A 21,761-nucleotide genomic window follows, 5' to 3' on the forward strand; every position below is an offset into this window, starting at 1 on the left:
TAACTGAGACTCCTGCATAACTGGGATGTCCAGAAAGCTGTCTTTTTAGTGTCAGGGGTTGGAGAAAAACCACAACAATCTATCCAGAAAGACAGTAAAGACTTGTCAGTCTCTTCAAAAAGTCTGCAAGAAAGAGAAACACGAGCCTATCAAACAAGAGCCCACCATGACCATGCTTGCAGTCTAAGAGTGCATTGCCTCAGGCATGCAGGAATCCTCAAGACAAACATTTCAAATAAAAGCTGATGGCACTTGGTGGAGAAAAGCTCATAAAAGCATATCCAAAATATGCTCAGGATGGACCCTTCCAAATCCCAGCCCTTATAGGATTTCCAGAGAAAAAAATAAAAACATTGTGCCAATCAATAAATCACAAAATGACTAAGAAAAAAATTTACCATGAGAGAGATATGACAAATATAACAAAAGAAGGATAAAAGCTCCCAGGAACTTGAGATGACAGAACTAACTGAAGGAGATTAAAACAAAACATTTTAAACTGACTAAAAAGATCAAAGGGAGCTGGGCGTGGTGGCTCATGCCTGTAATCCCAATACTTTGGGAGGCCAAAGCAGGCAGCTCACTTGAGGTCAGTTGTTCAAGACCAGTCTGGTTAACACAGTGAAACTCCGTCTGTACCAAAATATTTTTAAAAAACAGCCGGGTGTGATGGTGGGCGCCTGTAATCCCAGCTACTTGGGAGGCTGAAGCAGGAGAATCGCTTGAACCCGAGAGGCAGAGGTTGCAGTGAGCAGGGATCGTGCCACTGCACTCCAGCCTGGGTGACAGAGTGAGACTCTGTTTCAAAAATAATAATAAAAAAAATTTAAAAATATTAAAAAAAAAATAAAAAGATAAAGGGGGAATAAAAACTATTAAAAAAAAGATATTTTTACAAATGCAAACTTAAAAAAGAGCCACATAAAACAAACCAATGGTAGGAGAAAGAAGAGAAACTTACAACAGAAAGAATACATAAAGCTTCATTAAAGGAGAAAAAAGTAACAGCCCGTGGCAAAATTATTTAACAGAAAGATTAATAATAAATCCTTCCAAATTTTTAAACTGATAAATACCTATCAAAACCCCAAAGCGAAAATCACACTCAGTGACAAAAGACAGGAAAGATTACTCTAGCCAATGTAAAGATAAAAATAAATCGTAAACATTTTCTCCAAAATTCAGGATGTGGGCTTTCACCACGTCTATTCAGCACTATAGTGGGGTTTTAGACAACTAAGTGTAAATACAGAAGAACAATGGGAGGAGAGAAACACAGCTTTCATTATTCACCAATTATTAGGTGTATCTACAAAGAAAATCCAAAAAATAAAAAAAAAATTAAAATTGGTAAGAACCAGCAAAGTTGCTAGAAACAGAATCAATACACAAAAATCAACAACATGCCAATGCACCAAAAAAAATTTTTTCATGTACTTTTTAGTCTATAATTTGTAATATGCCCCCAAAATATAAGGTATATATGAAGAAATCCAACAAAAGTAGTCCAAGATCTTCATGAAGAAAATTGTGAAATGTATTTGAAGCATATGAAAAAAGACCTAAAATAAACAGAGATAAAGATTAAGGACAAAAGCTTGTATCTGCTGCACGTTTTCTCAGCCCAGCTGCACTGTCACCAGAACCATGAAGAAGAAATGCTCCTGGGTATCAAATCAGTCCTGTCAGTGATTCAATCTAACTGTCCCGAATGCCACCCTTGTTGTTTTCACCCATGTCTGTAAAACTTGAGCCTGACTCTACAAATTTTGGATGTATTTCCTTTTTTTTTTTTTAAGTAAAATTAAATACATAAAATTTTAAAACTAAGTAAGTTAAAAACCATCTAAAAATATCAGAACTTATTATAATGACCGGGCATGGTGGCTCATGCTTGTAATCCTAGCACTTTGGGAGGCCAAAGCGGGCAGATTACTTGAGTTCAGGAGTTCGAGACCAGCCTGGCCAACATAGTGAAACCCCGTCCCTACTAAAAATACAAAAATTAGCCAGAAATAGCTTGAACCTGGGGGGCAGAGTTTGCACTCATGCCACTGCACTCCACCCTGGGTGACAGAGCAAGACTCTGTCTCAAAAAAATAAAATAAAATAAGAGATATGACAAATACCTCATTTTAATGGTCAGTCATTAAAGCAGGTAACTGATACAGATCTAAATAAGCCAGCAGCGTAGTCTTTGAGACAGGCAAAATTCTAAGTCAGTAGAGAAAGAGTAGGCTTTAATAAGAAGCCTTGTGACAATCACCTTCTCATTTTGAAAACTGATATTATTTATCCCTACCTCAAACCATAAACTCTGGGCTTAAAAGCACAACTTAAAAGTATAGAAAAAATTTTAATGACTTTGTGGGTAAGGAAAAATGTCTTTGAAACAAGTTTCAAAAAACGCACATATAACACTGACATGATGGCCGGGCGCAGTGGCTCAGGCCTGTAATCCCAGCACTTTGGGAGGCCGAGGCGGGCGGATCACAAGGTCAGGAGATCGAGACCATCCTGGCTAACACCGTGAAACCCCATCTCTACTAAAAAACACAAAAATCTAGCCGGGCGTGGTGGCGGGCACCTGTAGTCCCAGCTACTCGGGAGGCTGAGGCAGGAGAATGGCGTGAACCCGGGGGGCAGAGCTTGCAGTGAGCCGAGATAGCGCCACTGCACTCCAGCCTGGGGCACAGAGCAAGACTCTGTCTCAAAAAAAAATAAAATTAAAAAAAATAACACTGACATGGCATTTACTCTGTTTAAGAAAATATTATAAGGATTTTACATTTATTAACTAATTTAATCTTCACAAAATTCCTAAGAGGTAGGTACTACTGCTTCCATTTTCCAGATGGGAAAAGCTGTGCACAGAGTGAGATCTTAAGTAACTTGCTCACGGTTAGTCAGCAAGGAAGGGATAGAGCTGGGATGTGAACCCAGGCTACCTGACTGTAGATCTGTGTTTTTGCCTACCATACCATCCTACCTGTTACAAATTTAAACTTCTGTACTGTACAGTGAAAAATACAAGACAAATGTGGGAGAAGCCTAGGACTAGGAGAATATATTTCCAGTACACATGAATATTTAAAAATGCCTACAAGGCCAGGCACGGTGGCTCAGGCCTGTAATTACAGCACTTTGGAAGGCCAAGGCAGGTAGATCACCTGAGGTCAGGAGTTCAAGACCAACCTGGCTAACATGGTGAAACCCTGTTTCTACTAAAAATACAAAAAATTAGCTGGGTGTGGTGGCACCCACCTGTAATCCTAAGTACTTGGGAGGCTGAGGCAGGAGAATTGCTTGAACCCGGGGGGAGGAAGTTGCAGTGGGCCAAGATGGCACCACTGCACTCCAGCTTGGGCAACAAGAGCGAAACTCCATCTCAAAAATAAAAATAAAAATAAAATAAAAATGCCTACAAATGAACTTAAGACAAAAAGCAAACTGAAAAGTGGTCAAAGACAGTAAGAGGGAATTCACTGAAGAAGAATTCGAAAGGTCAACCAACACATGAAAAATGTTAAATCGCATCAAAAATCAGGGAAACAAAAATTAAAACAAGGAAATACCATCTCACATGCACTAGACTGGCAAAAATTAAGCCTGATGACACCAAGAATGTAAAGAACCTAGAACTCATGTATAAGTAGAAATATAAATTGTTGTAGCCACTTTATGTAACAAATTAACAACACCTAGGAAAATTAAAGATATGTATCATTTACTACCCCAGCAATTCTGTTTCTAGGTTAATCCCCAAGAGAACACCTATGTCCCCAACTAGACATATACCAGGATTCTGCCACAGCCTTGTTTGTTACAGTAAAAAATTAAAAACATTTGCAAACATCATGACTAGGGAATTCACAGACTCTAGTGTGATCACACAATAGAATACAAATGATTTTTATCTATTTCTATTAAATTGACAAATTTCAAAAATGTAAAGAAAATCCAAGAAGTTGCATAAATACAGATAAAACATATTATTTATATAAATTTTCAAACACAAAAAACAATACTATATGTTGTTTGTAGATGATTAATGTATGTAATATATGACACTGTCATGCATATTCATGCAAATGACAGATCTTGATTTCAGGACAGTGACTACCTTTGAGAGGGGAAAATGGGAAAGGGACTGGAGAGTGGGCCTTTAGTTATAGAGTAACATTTAACTTCTTAAAAGAGAGATTAGCTGGGTTCAGTGGTATGCCTATAGTCTCAACAGTAGCTGGGACTCGGGAGGCTGAGGCAGATCGCTTGAGCCCAGGAGTCCTGGGCTGTAGTGCGTTGTGACTGCACCTGGGAATAGCCACTGCACTCCAGCCTGGGCAACATAGAGAACCCTCATCTCAAAAGAGAGAGAAAAAAAAAAAAACACTGGCATATGTGAAATTTATAAAGCCAGTGAGTTCAGAGGGGTCTACCGCATTATTTCCTGCACACAAGAAATTTCCTAATTAAAACTAGCCTTGAAAAATGTAACAACCCCCTTCTTACTAAGTCACCAATTCTAAATTCTTCTGCTTTGCTTTCCTCTGTAAATTAGTTCAACTTTTCCTCATCCAGCCTTAGCTCCCACGATCTCCCAAACCCAGCTACTTAAATCTAGACATTCTCACTTCTCTCTCAAATATTTCACATCGATTCCCATCTATTTATATTCAAGTGCAGTCCACATTCCCTCCTATAATTTGTTCCTATTTAGGAAAGAGGAGGCTTGGGAATGAAGGTGGTATACAACTGAAGGCAACAGGCAGTAAGTTGCTGATTCTCCACATGTTTATAACAGAAGGCAATGCTCTAGGTTCATCACACTCAGATGGTCTCAAATGTGAACCAACACACTGCCCTGCCCCATTTTCATGCCCAACTCCTAGGTGCACATACACACACACATGCACATGCAAATACACATTCTCATTTGTAAGGGCCATTCCCAAAGGTGAAAGAAAACACAGATTCAACTGTCCAATCCAAAACAAATTTTGCACTTATTACAGCAACAGTGAAACTGTACATCATAAACTTGTTTGTGCTAACCAATTTTCTAATAAACAACCAAAAGTATGTTGGATTTGTTCATTTAAAAAGTCAAAAACAATGTGTTTTCTTGTGTATGACTGGTGTTTCTAACACATTATTTCAAAAATCCCCCAAATATCCAAGTTAACTTTTAAAATTATAACACCTAAAGATTTATAATATGCCTCTAATAAGATCTGATTATCAGCGTATCTTTAACTTTACTAAAAAGGAGACTTTTAAAGATAATAATAAAACAATTTATTTCTCAGTAGTGATAATTATTTGTTATGGTTGGTTTGTAACTGTGAAGAGAATAAGACTATATGAGGTCTTCCAAACTAGTGATCTAAAAATTGTTGATTCAAATAGTTAACTCTAACTGCATAATTAAAAAGCCTAGGTTTGTCACCAGAACTTGCTAGACAAAGGGACTCCAAAGAATCTTTTGTTCTATTATAATAACAGTTTTCTTGTGAAATCAACTGTAATAGAAAGTAAATGTACACCTATGACAAACAGTTTCCTTCCCTTTGGGAGACAGAATGCTGATAAAAAAGGAATTATGCAGCATCTGTTAATTCATTGCTAGTAATGTTTTTATAAGCAAGGAAGCACCAACCTTTCCCGTTTTCTCTTAAGACAAAGAAAGATGAATCATATTAAAAGAGTTTTAAAAAGAGAACTAAAGGAGCTGTAATGGAAAAGGTATACCAAAGCAAGATCATAAAACTGGTCATAAAAAGTGTCTAAAACTAGCATTTCTTCCTCAAGTAAACCCCAAGAGAAAGTGGCAATGGCAAAACTGCAAGTGTACAGGTGAATAGAGTCTAATGAAGGTGAATAAACAGGAAGGTGTTACAGCAAGGAACACAGACATTCTCAGCCAGGCCAGGCACAGTGGCTCATGCCTGTAACCCTAGCACTTTGGGATGCCGGGGAAGGAGGACTGCTTGAACCCAGGTAGTTTGAAACCAACCTAGGAAACATGGCGAGACCTTGTCTCTACCAAAAGAATAAAAAAATTAGCCAGGTGCAGTGGCAACCAACTGTGGTCCCAGCTACTTGGGAGACTGACTCAGGATAGCTTCAGCCCAGGAGGTCAAGGTTGCAGGGAGCTGTGCTCATGCCACTGCACTCCAGCCTGGGCAACAGAGCAAGACCCTGTCTCAAAAAGAAAGAAATTTTTAGCCAGGGCTCACAGCACAAACACAGAACACCACAGCACAGGTGGGGCGCAGTGGTTCACATCTATAATCCTAGCACTTTGGGAGGCTGAGGCAGGATCACTTGAGCTCAGGGGTTTGGAGACCAGCCTAAGCAACACAGCAAGACCTTGTCTCAAAACAAAAACAAAAAAGAGAGAGAGCCACGGCACTGAAGTACCTGGCTAGACATCCTAATCTGTTCCTTTCATTTTATAGGTGAGGAGTAATGTGACTTTTTTTCTTCCTATAGAACTGCATCATAGTGCTTAGGAATATATTTAAGAAATTTTTTACACTGAGATGTAATATTAAAGACACTATTATAATGCATAAGAAATTGTAGTTCCTGCTTTATAGGCATATCAACAGGTATTTGAATAGCATTTCTTTAATTTACTTCCTATGAGATTTGGTCACACAGTGATGTGTTAAGGACCAGTAACGCCCTCCACTCATTTGACCTTTCCATTAGTTAACTACAAAATGTTAAGCTTATTCATTTTGTGCTTTTTTACTTTTATCTGATTCAGAAATTTTGTCACATACACGTACATTCACATACAAGCAGAAGAGCACACTGTGTGTTGTCTAGAATAGAAGAACAAGAAATTCTGCTTGGAATTAAGAAACTTAATATATTTGAGATCACTCTAGCAAACAGCATTGTTTTAACATAAAGCAACAAGTGTTTATGTATCTTTCGGATTGATATATACAATAATGGTATTAAAGAACAAAGAGAACCAGTAGCGGTGACTCACACCTTTAATCCCAGCACTTTGGGAGGCCGAGGCAGGCAGATCACGAGGTCAGTAGTTCAAAACCAGCCTGGCCAGCATGGTGAAACCCTGTCTCTACTAAAAATACAAAAAGAAAAAAAAAAATTAGCCGGGCATGGTGGCGCGTGCCTGTAATCCCAGCTACTCAGGAGGCTGAGACAGGAAAATCGCTTGAACCTGGTAGGCAGAGATTGCAGTGAGCTGAGATCACGCCACTATATTCCAGCCTGGCAATAGAACGAGACTCTGCCTCAAAAAAAAAATAAAGAAAAATAAAGAACAAAGAAAGATATATGCATAATGTTCTTTATAATCCAGTATATGCAGGTGTTGAAATATTAAACCACTATACTAAGCCTTGCAGATGATGAAGAAATTGCTAGGATATGCTAGAATTAAGAATAGAAGAACTGGGAAAGTTGCTGCCCAGAATAAGAATGACCTCTGTCCTAGACATGTGTTGTTTTTGCAACCTAACACATATATTTCCAGTACAACCATTAATGACTGGCCCCTCTGACCATCATCAGCAGCAGACACACAAAATTCTGGCCTACCAACCATGGTTGCCCATCCTTCTATCGACAGTGATTGATCCAAGGGATGGGTCCATAAGCCAACAGGGTCAATAAGCGTGTCCTGTAAGATCGGTAAAGGAATACTGAAAGGAAAAAAACAATAGGTTCATCTAACCTAGCAAGCTATAAGGACGACATTGATTCTGCCAGTGGCCATCATGTACAGGGAAAGATCTAGCCCCCAAAAGAAACCAAGCAGAGGCAAGCTAAGCTGAAAAGCAGATGAAAGGGGCGAGCGACTTCTGAGTCCCTTGATCCCGCAAAAGCTTATGACCCAACTATTGGATGTCCCAGTTATATGAGCCAATATGATTGTTTCAAGAACATCGATAACCCATGAAGTAACCTGATTAATATAAGCTTCATCTTGTGTTTATCACAATTTTTTAATACCTGCAAATTTGCACTGACCCTATTTACCTTCACCATTGAGACCACCTTCCTTACCAACCCCAAATCTAAATTCTCACCTTGTCAATAAGTTTTTAAAACCATGAGCACTCCCTTTTAGCTGAAAAGACATCCCTAAAGCTTCTTACTCTGCCATCAAAAGAAGAATGGAATCAATGAGCCAGAGGAATGTCCCATCTTTTTTCTACAAACACCCTCCTTGGCGTTACTAAATTTAACACCAATGTAAGTTTTACCACTGAGCAGGTCCATGGTTGCCTGCAGACTAGGAGGGGGGTTTAGGGGTGGGAAAAAGGGATTTCAAAGAAGGATGAGGAGATTTTCAGAGGTCTTGAATGTGGTCATGGGTTCACAGGTGTATACATATGCCAAAACTTATCAAATGCTACACTTTAAGTATATTCACCTTACTGTGTCAATAATATTTCAATAGATCTGTTTCCCCCAAAAGACAAAGCTTTACAAGGAAAGACATTTTAGACCATCTTCTGCCTGGCATGGAACAATTCATGGTACCTAGAGTTTTGTATGTAATTTGGCGGCATGCCAAGGACAGTTGGGCAGGAAAGTTGACGGAGACTAGGCCCATGACAATATGCTTGAATTGTGCACACGCCCTGGGTTACCTGGGTCTTGACTTCTTTTTCCATGAAAATAATAAACCTTACCATTTTAAGCAGTGATAGATGGGTTTCTATTACTTTGGGCTAAACTCTTTTCCTAACATTGTGGTCTTTGTTTTAAAGCCAGTCAGATCAGGTCACTTCTACGCTGGCTGTCCTTTGTTTCTGATCTCGAGATAAAGTCCATACTCCAAGGCTGACAAATCCCAAGATGTGAAGGGCCTGGATTATCGTCCGAGGTTATTCATTAGCCACCATTCCTCCTCCCAGCCATCCTTGGAATTCTTCTGATGGGCCTTCTACACTTTAAGCGCCAGACAATCAAGGCCCAAGTTATCTTATATTCCTAGCACCTGGCCAAGACTGTGAAGCAGAAGAGGTGCTCAAAACATACTGTTGAATGAAAGAGCATATGATATTGCTCATTACCCTTTCAGGACAAGGAAATGCTAATTCTCCAATCTATAAAATATTTGGAGGGGAAGAAAGTCAGCCTAATGATGTTCCATATTATTCTCTGTCTACGTAACCTTCAATCTTTCATCAAATATCCACCACATTTCAAAAACAAGATGAAAAGGCAGATTTTAATATTGTGAAAACAACTACCTTTTTTTTTTTTTGAGTATCAAAATTCTTCCAAGGTAAGTGAATTGCTTTGAGGATGAAAGAATTTAAAACATTTGAAAAAGCCAGATTAGATGTTGTAAATTATTCAAAAATGTTTTGTTAGCACTAAAGCAAGAGAGAAGTTATGACGGTAGTGGAAGGCAAGCAAATTTAAAACAGCAGTAAGATACAGAAGGACTCTACCAACAAAATGTAATATGGCATCCATAGACATGTAAAGAAAACAAAGGTAGCCAGGTTCAATGGCTCACATCTGTAATCTCAGTACTTTGGGAAGCCAATGCGAGAGGATTGCTTGAGGTCGGGAGTTCAAGATCACCCTGGGCAACATAGCAAGACCTGTCTCTACAAAAACAATTTTTTAAATTAGCTGGGTAGGGTAGAGTATGCCTGTAGTTCTAGCTACTCAGAAGGAGAGAAGGTGAGAGAATTGCTTGAGCCAGGGGTTCAAGGCTGCAGTAAGCTATCATCACACACTGCACTCCAGCCTTGGTGACAGAGTGAGACCCTGCCCCTAAAAAAAGAAAACAAAGCCCCAGACTATCTTCCTCAATGTGCCTCAACACTCACAATGAGGAATTATGTGTGAATACTGACCTCTCTTCTGAACTTCTGCTTAATGTGGAAAACTAAAGAGCAATTCCGAAAAGATCAAGCATGTGTTTCTACGATGCCAAACGTCTGGATGGAAATGTGAAAACTCTATAAATAATCTAGATTTTGCTAAATAGCCAGACATTGAGTGTTGAAGCCAAAACCTCAGTTCTTTGATTGCTTTAGGATCATTCTTCAAATGACACAGAAAGCCTGAAGTGCTCTTGCAAATATTTTTCTTCATTATGGTTCTCTATGATGCCATTGCTTTTATACTTACTAAACAAAAAATACAAGGTATATGGAAATTATATAAAGGTGACTGAAAGTAAGGGACCTCCACTTGTCACTTTCCAACTAATTGAGGTGACTTCCACAGCTGCCAACAAAGTTCCAACCCCACCCTACCACCTCCTTCTTTGGAGCATTTCTGGAAGTCAAGAAATGAAGTATGGGTAGAAGAACCCTGTACTGATTCCTGCATTCAATTAACTAAATGCCAACCACATGCCAGGGCTGTGGCGGGCAGGCAGGAAAGCCAGAATGACTGGGACATGGCCTTTATTGTTCAGAGGATTATAAGAAAAATAAAACGGTAATTGCTCTTTTCAGTGCCTTCTTCACTGACAAATTCAGGAACCAACTCTTGGTCCCCATCTCCTTGAAAGGGTTTGCACTTGACTTCTGAGACACCAACCTCTCTGCAATTTTCCTCCTACCTGACTGGCCAGTCCTTTTCAGGCTCCCTTGCTGAATGTTCCTCATCTCCTGCATCTCTTGATGTATGAATGGCACTGCTTCAATCCATGGACCACTGCCCTTCTCTATCTACTCTCACTAACTTGTTGATTTCATCCAATCCCAACTCTTTAAATGGCTCCCTGAACTTAAATCTCCAGAAAGTCCTCTCCCCTGAAAGACAGTGTGGTTACTATAAGTGCTACCTGACATTTCCACTTGGGTTTCTTTGGCATTGCATCTAATACTGAATCCTCTAATTCATCCCAAAGCCTGCTCCACCTACCATTTTCCCCATCCTAGTTAATGGCAAATCTATCCTGCCAGTTCCTTGAGCCACAAATCATAAGTAATCTGTGACTTGTCTCTTTCAGTAAATCAGGTCGCCCTACCTCCAAAACAGTCTCAGAATCTATTTCTTTTAATTTTGTTGCCACCATACTAATCCAAGCCTCCATCATCTCATGCGCAAATTGTAGCAATAGCCTTGTAACTAGTCTCAATGCTCCCACCTGTGCCATCTATAATCTATTCTTAACTCAAGAGTCATATAGCCTTTTATATAAAAATCAGACTATATCAGCCCTCAAACCTAAACACACCATTGGCTCCCTATTTCACTTGGTATAAAAGCTCATGTCCCTATAGTGCTCTCCTGGGTCCACCCATTACTTCTCTGACCTCATTTCCTACACTGCACTGCCTGCTTGCTCTGTCACACTCATATTTGACTCATCTGTCCCTTGCATAAACCAGCAATACTACTCCTGGCCAGGCACAGTTGCTCACACCCGTAATCCAAGCACTTTGGGAGGTCAAGGTGGGAGGATTGCTTGAGGCCAGGTGTTCAATGCTAGCCCGGACAACACAGACCCTGTCTCTACAAAATAGTTTTTAAAATTCGCCAGGCATGGTGGCACATGCCTATAGTCCCAGATACTCGGTAGGTTGATGTGGGAGGATCACTTGAGCCCAGGAGACAGCTCTCCGGCAGTGAGCTGAGATCATGCCACTGTGTGACAGAGCAATACAAGGAAGGAAGGAAGGAAGGAAGGAAGGAAGGAAGGAAGGAAGGAAGGAGGGAAGGAGGGAAGGAGGGAAGGAGGGAAGGAGGGAAGGAGGGAAGGAGGGAAGGAGGGAAGGAGGGAAGGAGGGAAGGAGGGAAGGAGGGAAGGAGGGAAGGAAGGAAGGAAGGAAGGAAGGAAGGAAGGAAGGAAGGAAGGAAGGAAGGAAGGAAAGGAAAGAAAGGGAAAGGAAAGGAAAGAAAAGAAAAGAAAAGAAAAGAAAAGAAAAGAAAAGAAAAGAAAAGAAAAGAAAAGAAAAAGCAGAAATATTCTTCCATCAGGATCTTTTCAAAGACCATTTCCTCTACCTGAAACACTTTTCCCAGATAACTGTTCTTCATCTCCTTTAAGCCTTTTGATATAGTTTGGATATTTGTCTCCTCTAAATCTCATGTCGAAATGCAATCCCCAATGTTAGAGGTAGGGCCTGGTGGGAGGTGATTCGTAGGGGTGGATCTGCCATGAATGGTTTGGCACCATCCCCTCAGTGATAAGTGAACCCTCCCTCTGAGTTCACATGAGATCTGGTTGTTTAAAGTGTTTGAAAAGTGTTTGGCACCTCCCCCTCACCCTCCCCATGTGACACAGAGGCTTCCATTCCCCTTCCGCCATGATTGTAAGCTTCCTGGGGCCCTCACCAGAAGTAGATGCCAGCACTATGTTTCCTGCAGAACCATGAGCCAATTAAAGTTCTTTTCTTTATCCAGTCTCAGGTATTTCTTTATAGCAATGCAAGAACAGTTTAACACCTTTCTTACACTGTTTTCTTTCTATGCAGGCCAAGCGTGACCACCACACGTGAAGCTGTGTACCCATCCTCCCACATCCACTCCACTGCCCCACCCATCGTTCCTTTTACTCTGCTTTATTTTTCTCCATAGCACTTATTTACCTTCTAATATGATATATAATTTACTTACTTATTTATCATCTGTCTGCCCCCATAAACGTAAAGTCCATGAAGGCACGCCATTGGGGTTTCATTCACTGCTATTGATGCTCAATTAATATTCATGATTACAATAAAGAACAGAAAGAAAATAACTTGGGCACATCTTATACTTGCATTAGACTCACAAATAACCCCAACCAGTTACAATTATAATACAATTTTGCAGGAAATATATTTGTTCAAGAGAGAGGGTAGAGGAAATCCACAGACATGTTTGAAAGGTTGGCCAATAATGGGGAAAAAAAAAAGGATATTACAAGAAATACCCAATTCTACAGTGGATAAGTAAAAGTAATTCCTACTTAATATTACTACTTTTTAACCTAATGCTAACTTTCATGCTTTAAAATATTTAGCTGTGCTTCTGCATTTAATCTTGATCACTACAGGCTAAAAGAAACAAAATATTGTTTTATATGCATTTTCTTTACGCAAGTTTTACCTGTGAAGAATAGCTGCAAAGAAGCAGCCAAGTCTATAAATTCAGCAAAATTCAACTTTTTCCACCTGAAGCTGTAACAACTTATTTCTATTATACATCTAAAGCATTTATACACTATCTGATTTTATCCATACACAGCTTCATGAAGGAAGACTGAAAAATATCATCACCAATTTACACATGAAGAAACTGAAACTCAAAGTAAGCTGTCTGTCTAGTAATAGAGTTAGAAAAGTTTCAGTTTTCTTCATAAATCCAGTGATCTTTCTTCCCATAATTTGTATGGACATATTTTTTATCTAACAGATTAAAAAACAGAATTTTCTTCCCATAAATTGTATGGTCATATTTTTTTATCTAATAGATATTGCACACTTTATCTACTATAAAATGCATCTCAGGCTGGGAGCAGTGACTCATGCCTGTAATCCCAGCACTTTGGGAGACCGAGGCGGGCGGATCATCTGAGGTCAGGAGTTCGAGACCAGCCTGGCCAACATGGCGAAACTCTGTCTCCACTAAAAATAGAAAAAATAAGCTGGACGTGGTGGCGGGCACCTGTAATCCCAGCTACTCGGGAGGTTGAGGCAGGAGAATCGCTGGAACCCAGGAGGCGGAGGATGCAGTGAGCCAAGATCATACCACTGCACTCTAGCCTGGGCAACAAGAGTGAAACTCCATCTCAAAAATAAAAATAAAAACAATAAAATGCATCCCAATTTCAGAGATGATAAAAATATAAATTAATGTGTTTTCAAAATAATGTAATTCGGTATAATTTTTATGCTGCATGAGAATTTTTCTCAAAACAACCAAAAGTATAAGGAAAAAGCATTATGACAAAGAGAAAGAAACAAACATGGACAGATGTTAGAAGAATGAACACACACAGGAGAAACAAAACGGTAACTTCTGAAATTTCCCTCCTGATTTTAAAACCGGCAGGGCGACTCTTAAAAAGTCCCAGTAAATAGACGCTTGGTCATATTTTTCAGTTTGGTTCTATTTAACTAAGTCAGCTACCTTTTTTCTGGTTGGGTGTTTTCAATAGAGCTTTCTTCTCTGGTTAAGAAGCACAAAGAGACATATTATAAAGCTCCAAAATATTACATATTTTCATACGAAATTTATTTCATATTTTCTAAAATTTCCCACATATCGCTAAGCATAATTTTCAAAAGTTTTTTCACTATTTGTCAAACTCTTTTCAGCCTAAAATATTCCTATAAACTATTAAAAATGTCATTTTCCCAAATCATTTTCATTTTTATGTATATCCTAAATGGTATCAAAAAGACCCACACACTATTTCTACATTTCCTTGATTCAATCACACCTCCTTTATTCCCCCTACTTCTCTAACCCACAAATATCTCCCACATTCCTAAATTTTATGGTGCCTAAAGTCAGTATATTCCTTATACACCATTTAATTTTCCCACTCCATATCTCTCATCTAGATCCTGTCTTCAGGGTGCATTTGCCTTTGTAGGTATTTATTTCCCACAGTTCTCAAAAGAGTGCACACAGTAGGCAAATATTTATTGACTGAATACAACTCCTGAAAACATGTGTAGAAAAGGGAGTAAATAAAAACGAGGCTTCATAAAAGCGTATTGATTTTTAAGCCCTGTTTGGTTTGCTGCTGTATTTCCAAACTGAGAATAGAGCCTGGCACACAATAGGCACTCAAGTATTTGTTGAATGAAGAAACTGAAAGTTTCTTTAAATGCAGGAAGTTCTGAGGCAAGTCACTCTCTTAGAATACCGTGAAGGTGAATTCGGGAATGTAGCTTCCCCCTTTTCTTCTATATTTACAAACTGTTAACACATACTACACTAATTTAAGCTTGCTCAGTACTGGCGATCCTATTAACTAAAATAATCAAGCCATAAACAACAACAAAAACCAACTGCTAACATTCTGCCAGCCGGGTGCTGTGGCTCATGCCTGTAATCCCAGCACTTTGGGGGGCCAAGGCAGGTGGATCACCTGAGGTCAGGAATTCAACACCAGCCTGGTCAACATTGTGAAAGCCTGTCTCTACTAATAATCAAAAAATTAGCTAGGCATGGTGGTGTGCGCCTATGATCCCAGTTACTCAGGAGGCTGAGGCAGGAGAATCGCTTGAACCCAGAAGGCAGAGGTTGCAGTGAGCCAAGATCATGCCATTGCACTCCAGCCTGGGCAACAGAACAGACCCCATCTTTAAAAAAAAAAAAAAAAAAATTCTGCCTAGTGATCAAATTTCCTTGTTTGGGACTTGCAACTTGTTTTTAGTGACATGCTTTCTGAGCTGACCATGAACGTGGCACAAATCTCAGGCTCATTAGCAAGCTACCAGAGCATGCGGACAGTTCAGCTGATAGAGTCCTAAGTTCCTCGAGAAAATGCTTCAACACAGCACTGATGATGCTTCAGGCAGCCATGGTTTTTGCACCAGCTGTTCCCACATGCAATCCTGGTTTAACCAACACTTTTAGAAATGACCTCAAATGTAATCCTGTAGTGTGGAGCACATTTTAGAGACAGTGACCAGGGTGGGATTAGAACCTACAAAGAGTGTTTCTATTCATGACTTATAAAGAAATATCTCCCAAATCTTCATGCTCAAACCATCCCCAACTGCCTCACATTTTTTTCATCTTAAAATGTTGAGAAAGAGATCAGGGGAGAAATAGAAGCTAAATAACGGCCATAGCACATTTTCAGTATCTATCTAAGACTTGATCCACCTTACCTGTCACTTGCCTCCACTTTAAATTGCTACATTTATTTAAGCCTATTTACAATGTAAAAGAACCAAGTAGTCACTAATTCATTTTAAGAAATGTCCCTTTGTCTAAAAAGTCTATGATTTAAAAGAGCTAGCCATTTTTATTGTCCCGTGAATTTCCAATTCATTAAGTTTTACTGCGCAGCTATTAAAACCAATAGAATACACACTTTGAAGGTCAATGATTTAGAATAGATATTAAATAGTCTTAATATGTCCCTTTAGAATCACCTTTCTTTTGCCTCACTTTCCTGATATACTCTAAATACAACTAAAAATGGTAAGTCTAGAAAGCAGTGGAACTTCATTTTTAAATAACTTGCCTTTCTAAAAAATATTATACATTAATTTATATAGACCCTTCAGTCAAGTAAGTATGCAAAGTAGACATTCCACTCTGTGTAAGCAGACACTGCAAGATTAAGTGTCTGGCAAATAGATGACTAAATCATTGGCAGAAAAAAAAAAAAACAGAACTCAGGGCACAAAATAAGGAATTTAAAGTTCTAAGCAGGCCATTCAAATTGATTTAAAAAAAAACAAAAACAAAAAAACTAGAGAACTGGTCAGCATTTACTTAATAAACAGCCACGGTGATAAGCATGCCTCAGGTTGATACAGATGAATTTTGATCTGAAACTTGACATGTGTCTCCAAGGAACTAACTGTATCACCAGGTGTTCTAAAATTTTTTTCCCCCAAGTCTACTATTAATGGCCATGTTGACTATATTCTTTACTAACCAGCCATAAAAGCGTATTCAATGCCTGTTTCTGTCTTGCCTTCAAAGCTTGCAATCATGTTCATATACAAAGGAAGAATAATGGTAAAAAGACCCAACCTCCTTCTCCTGTTGGTGACCACAAGGCAGCCTCTCTATTCCAAGGATGTAATCTAAGCTTGCACAGATGGCCTAGCTCTCTGCTAATGCAGCGGTGCTGGGTTCGTTTTCAGGGTGGGTGCTGCAAAGCTCCAGGTATATTTATAGAAGGGAGCAAGACTACAATGGAGGGATGATGACAGAAGAGGAAGTTTCTTCCGCCTGGTAGAGGCAGCCTGTGGAAAGATCTGGATTCCACAGCCTAGGTTCCACTCCTGACTCGTCAACTACCAGCTATGTAAACTTATTAAAACCTTTTTGGTCGTTTACCTTATGTATAAAATGTAGACAATGCCCCATTCCCTCTGCAGGTTGGCAGCATGATGAACGAACATTGTGTACGTAAAACCTGGGACGTGATAGGCATTCAATAAACGTCGATCTGTCCTGCCCATCCTTCTGTTCACCCAGAATTGCGCCTCAAAAAATCACAAAGATAGCCTGCAGCGTTAAAACTAAGAGGCCCAAGCTGGCTGGCAGGGAAAGAAACGACTTGGGTGGGGGCTCGCTTATTTCCTGGAGGACTTGGTTTAAAATGGAGTTAGGATATTGATCATGGACAAGACACGCAGAAAAAGCACCATGTACGAGCAAAACTGACAACAACAAAAAGGCATCCCTTTACTGCGAGCACGAAACAAACTTCGGAAGCAGCGGACATCCTGTGAACCTACTCAGTGGCCTCAATTAAAATCCGGAGGGCACGTAGAGCTAACCCAGGGGCACACCAGCCATATGCCGCCTCGTCAGTTTCAGGTCACGCCATTCTGCAAAATTGTCCGCAAGCCCGGACCGCTCTCGCGCCTCCACGCCTGGCCCGGACGCGTTTGGATGCCAGAAGCGAGCAGCAGAAGGGTTCGGGGTGGGAAAGCGGGAAGGTCCGGTTAAATGTTTGAAAAACAAGGCGGTGGGTGAGGGGGCGGGGTGGAGCAATGTGGCAGAGACGCGGCCAGCGAGCCTGAAAGACGGCGGCTTCACAATGAACGAAAGGAAGAGACTGCGACAAGCGCCGGCGCCCGGTCCCCGGCGGGGACGGATGGTGAGGCCGGGGGCGCGCAGAGCGTGGGAAGCCGGGAAGGGGGCGCGGGATGCAACCAGTGAGTCGCTGGTCAGACAGGGAAGCCAAAGAGCGCCCAAGCAGGTGCAAAACCCCCAAGCGGGCAGGCACGGACTGGGGATACTCACGGTATAAAGCAGGTTGAGGGCGCACAGGCAGTTCTTGGAACACGCGAAGCCCCCGCAAACCATCTTGGAACCTGTGGTTGCCGGCAGCTGCACGTAAATTCGACTCCGGCGGAGGTTCCCGGACAGCCGCTTTGTCCTTGCCTTTGGGGCCTGGCCCAGGAGGGGCAGCAGCGCGGACGTGGGTGGGGGACCGGGGCCGGGGCCTGGGGCTGCAATACGCGGGGCGCGCGCGGCGGTTCGGACCAGCTCTGGAACCTGCGGCCGCCGCAGCTGAGTCGGAGTCGGAGCCGGAGCCCTAGCCCCGCCCAGCCCCTTCGTCTCGCCCAGCGCGCTGATTGGCCGCTGGCAGGGAACAAAGGTAGAAATATGCAAATAAATGCGCTCCGCCGGCCGGGATCCGGGAGGGGCGGAGCGGTCCCCGGGAGAGGGGGAAGGGGCCAAGGCAGTGTAGGAGGGAGCCCCAGGCCAGAACTGGTGTAGGCGACATCGGCGTGGTTTCCCCAGGAGCAGGTGAGGAGGGAGGGCGGGGCTCGGAGGAGATCCACGCTGGCAAGGAGAAATATGACAGCACCTCTGGATTCTTGGTCCTGGCAGATGACGTGGCACCATTTTGAATGAGATTTCAAAACTAAGCACCTGGTCTTATTCAAGGAAGGAAGGCAGGAAGCAAGTAATGAATGAAAACATGTGAAAGATTTAAAAGAGAACGAAGTAGAGGGAAATGAAAGGGAGAAAATAAGTGAAACAATTTTTTTAAAAAAAGAATAAAATCCCTGCTTCTCTCAGAAAATAAGATATGTGCCCTATAATTGTGACCTGTGACAGGTCAGACGTATCCTATAAAGATTTGCAGAATACTAATAAACGTTATGAATACATGCATGCAAAGGAAAATCAAGAGAGGGAGAAGGTGGGGATGGTTAATGGGTACAAAAAAATAGAAACAATGAATAAGACCCACTATTTGACAGCACAATAAGGAGACAGTCGTTAATAAGAACTTAATTGTGTATTTTTAAATAACTTAAAGAATGTAACTGGATTGTTTGTAACTCAAAGGATAAATGTTTGAGAGGATGGATACCCCGTTCTCCGTGATGTGCTTATTTCACATTGCACGCCTTGCACGCCTGTGTCAAAAAATCTCATGTACCCCGTAAATATATACACCTACTATGTGTCAACAAAAGTTTTTTAAAAATAAAAATAAAAAAGAAAATCAAGAGAGATTATTTTGTGTTCTGGTCGTGAATTTCGGTAAACTTACTTTTTCACAAAAATAACTGTGAAAATCTTCAAATAACTCAGACTTCCCCTCAATTAATTCATTATCAGTTTACTGCTTCTCTACTATAGAAATGCATCTTGTATCCTTAATTCTTCAGCTATAAATTGGGATTTTAAAAGTATGTCAAGCACTTTTTGCATAGTGCCTGGCACAGGGTAAGGCCTCAATAAATGTCAGCTGGTATTCGTAGATCTAACATTTTGTAAAGGCCTACTGTGTTCCAGGCACTAAGCTAAGGCAATAAAGGTTTAGTTATTTTATAGTAGCTTCTACCAAAGAAAAAGGTTTTATAAAGAGATTTGCAAGTTTACAATACTGTATCTAACCTAAAGGTTTATATGGAGTAAATTATGTAATTGTAAATGCTAAATTTGTATTAAACATTGCAGCTGATTAAAATAATTTGTCGGCCGGGCGCTGTGGCTCACACCTGTAATCCTAGCACTTTGGGAGGCCGAGGCGGGCGCATCACGAGGCCAGGAGATCGACACCATCCTGGCTAACACGGTGAAACCCCATCTCTACTAAAAATACAAAAAATTAGCCAGGTGTGGTGGTGGGTGCCTGTAGTCCCAGTGGGGAGGCTGAGGCAGGAGAATGGCGTGAACCCGGGAACCGGAGCTTGCGGTGAGCCGAAATTGCGCCACTGCACTCCAGCCTGGGCGACACAGCGAGACTCTGTCTCAAAAAATAATAATAATAAAATAAAATAAAATAAAATAAAATAATTTGTCTTCTTAGAATTCTCTGCTCCCTCTTGCAGCCTCTCCTTCCCCCCCGACCCCACCATACCAACAAGACCTCATTGATTTGTTAGGTTTTGTATTCCACATTAACTTTTTTTTTTTTTTTTTTTTTTTTTTTTGAGACGGAGTCTCGCTCTGTCGCCCAGGCTGGAGTGCAGTGACCGGATCTCAGCTCACTGCAAGCTCCGCCTCCCGGGTTTACGCCATTCTCCTGTCTCAGCCTCCCGAGTAGCTGGGACTACAGGCGCCCACCACCTCGCCCGGCTAGTTTTTTGTATTTTTTAGTAGAGACGGGGTTTCACCGGGTTAGCCAGGATGGTCTCGATCTCCTGACCTCGTGATCCGCCCGTCTCGGCCTCCCAAAGTGCTGGGATTACAGGCTTGAGCCACCGCGCCCGGCCCACATTAACTTTTTATATACAGCTAGAAATATTCCAAAAACTAACCTGGAAAATGATCCTCAAACACAAACAATGCTTTGATGATGCTCAACTTTCCTTTTTAATAGCCAGAGGTTTACGAAAGATGAGGCATTGGCAGTGAGATCTGTTCATTCTCTTCCTATTCCTGGGTGTCACCAGTATAAATACCACTTCAACTATTACTCAACCAACTATTGCAACTCTGTCTTTGCCTTCTGCATAATACTCCACTATCTCCCTATAGGCTGAATCACTTTCTTTTCCCAGAGAAGTACCACCTATCAGTCAGGGTCCCAGCAAAAAGGAGATGACTCATCCAAATAGCATAATTGAGAAGAATTTCATAAGGGACTATTTTCAAAAGTGTGGATGAAGTTAAAGGAAACCGCCGGGTGCAGTGGTTCACACCTGTAATCCCAGCACTTTGGGAGGCCGAGGGTAGTGAATCACGTGAGGTCAGGAGTTTGAGACCAGACGGACCAACATGGTGAAACCCCGTCTCTACTAAAAATACAAAAATTAGCTGGGCATGGTAGCGGGTGCCTGTAATCCCAGCTACTTGGGAGGCTGAGGCAGGAGAATCACTTGAACCCAGGAGGTGAAGGTTGCAGTGAGCCAAAATCGTGCCACTGCTCTCCAGCCTGGGTAGCAGGGTGGAATTCTGTCTCAAAAAAAAAAAAAAAAAAGGAAACCAACAAAGGATGATGAGGCAGCTCAGAGATGGTAAGAGCAGGAAGTTCCAATTACTCCTAAGACTGAGGAAGTGATTTAAGGGAACAGTTACAGAAGCCAGGCAAGAGCTATAATTGTAGGAGAGTTGTCTGATAGGAGATACGGCTTTTGATAGAGGAAACAAAACAACTACTGAAAGTAGGAAAAGAAAACAAATGGATATGTTGCGATTTCTCGTGATTTGGATATAGAAATTTTCAAAAGACCATTTGCTCCCACCCTAATAAGAACAAGCAGCCTGGACAATATAGTGAGACCCCATCTCTACTAAAAATTGAAAAAATTAGCTGGGTGTGGTAGTGCAGACCTATAGTCCCAGCTATCCCAGCTACTCAGGAGCCTGAGGGGGAAGGATTGCTTGAACCTAGGAGATCAAGGCTGCAGTGAGCTGTGATGGTGCCGCAGTACTCCAGCCGGGGTGCAGACCAAGACCCCGTCTCAAGGTAAGTAAGAACGAGCTAGATAAGCTACCAAATCATACTTACAACAAAAAAACTATCGAAGAGCTGAGGGGCTAATGGCATCTAAAGGAACTAAAATCCAAGAAGTGATGAGACTTTATTAGAGGAGGAAAAAACACCCATAGTCACTTTCATCTCTTATAGACTGGCTATGGAAGGGAGACACTACCTTTGAGGGGGATAAGGAGAAACTAAATGACTATTTAACCATCTT

General features: G+C 41.1%; 1 protein-coding gene across 1 annotated transcript in view; it reads right to left on the reverse strand.

Moving 5' to 3' along the window:
- The window catches only part of TSPAN13 (tetraspanin 13), a 31,655-nt gene extending 13,241 nt beyond the window's left edge, over positions 1 to 18,414 (reverse strand). Inside the window, exon 1 of the mRNA XM_025379606.1 lies at positions 17,899 to 18,414. Within this exon, the coding sequence (XP_025235391.1) occupies positions 17,899 to 17,961 (63 nt within the window). The 5' untranslated portion in view covers positions 17,962 to 18,414. The remainder of the gene's footprint in view (positions 1 to 17,898) is intronic.
- Positions 18,415 to 21,761: the final 3,347 nt, after the last annotated feature.

The sequence above is a fragment of the Theropithecus gelada genome, chromosome 3, assembly GCF_003255815.1.
Source record: "Theropithecus gelada isolate Dixy chromosome 3, Tgel_1.0, whole genome shotgun sequence".
In the NCBI taxonomy this organism is placed as follows: Eukaryota; Metazoa; Chordata; class Mammalia; order Primates; family Cercopithecidae; genus Theropithecus; species Theropithecus gelada.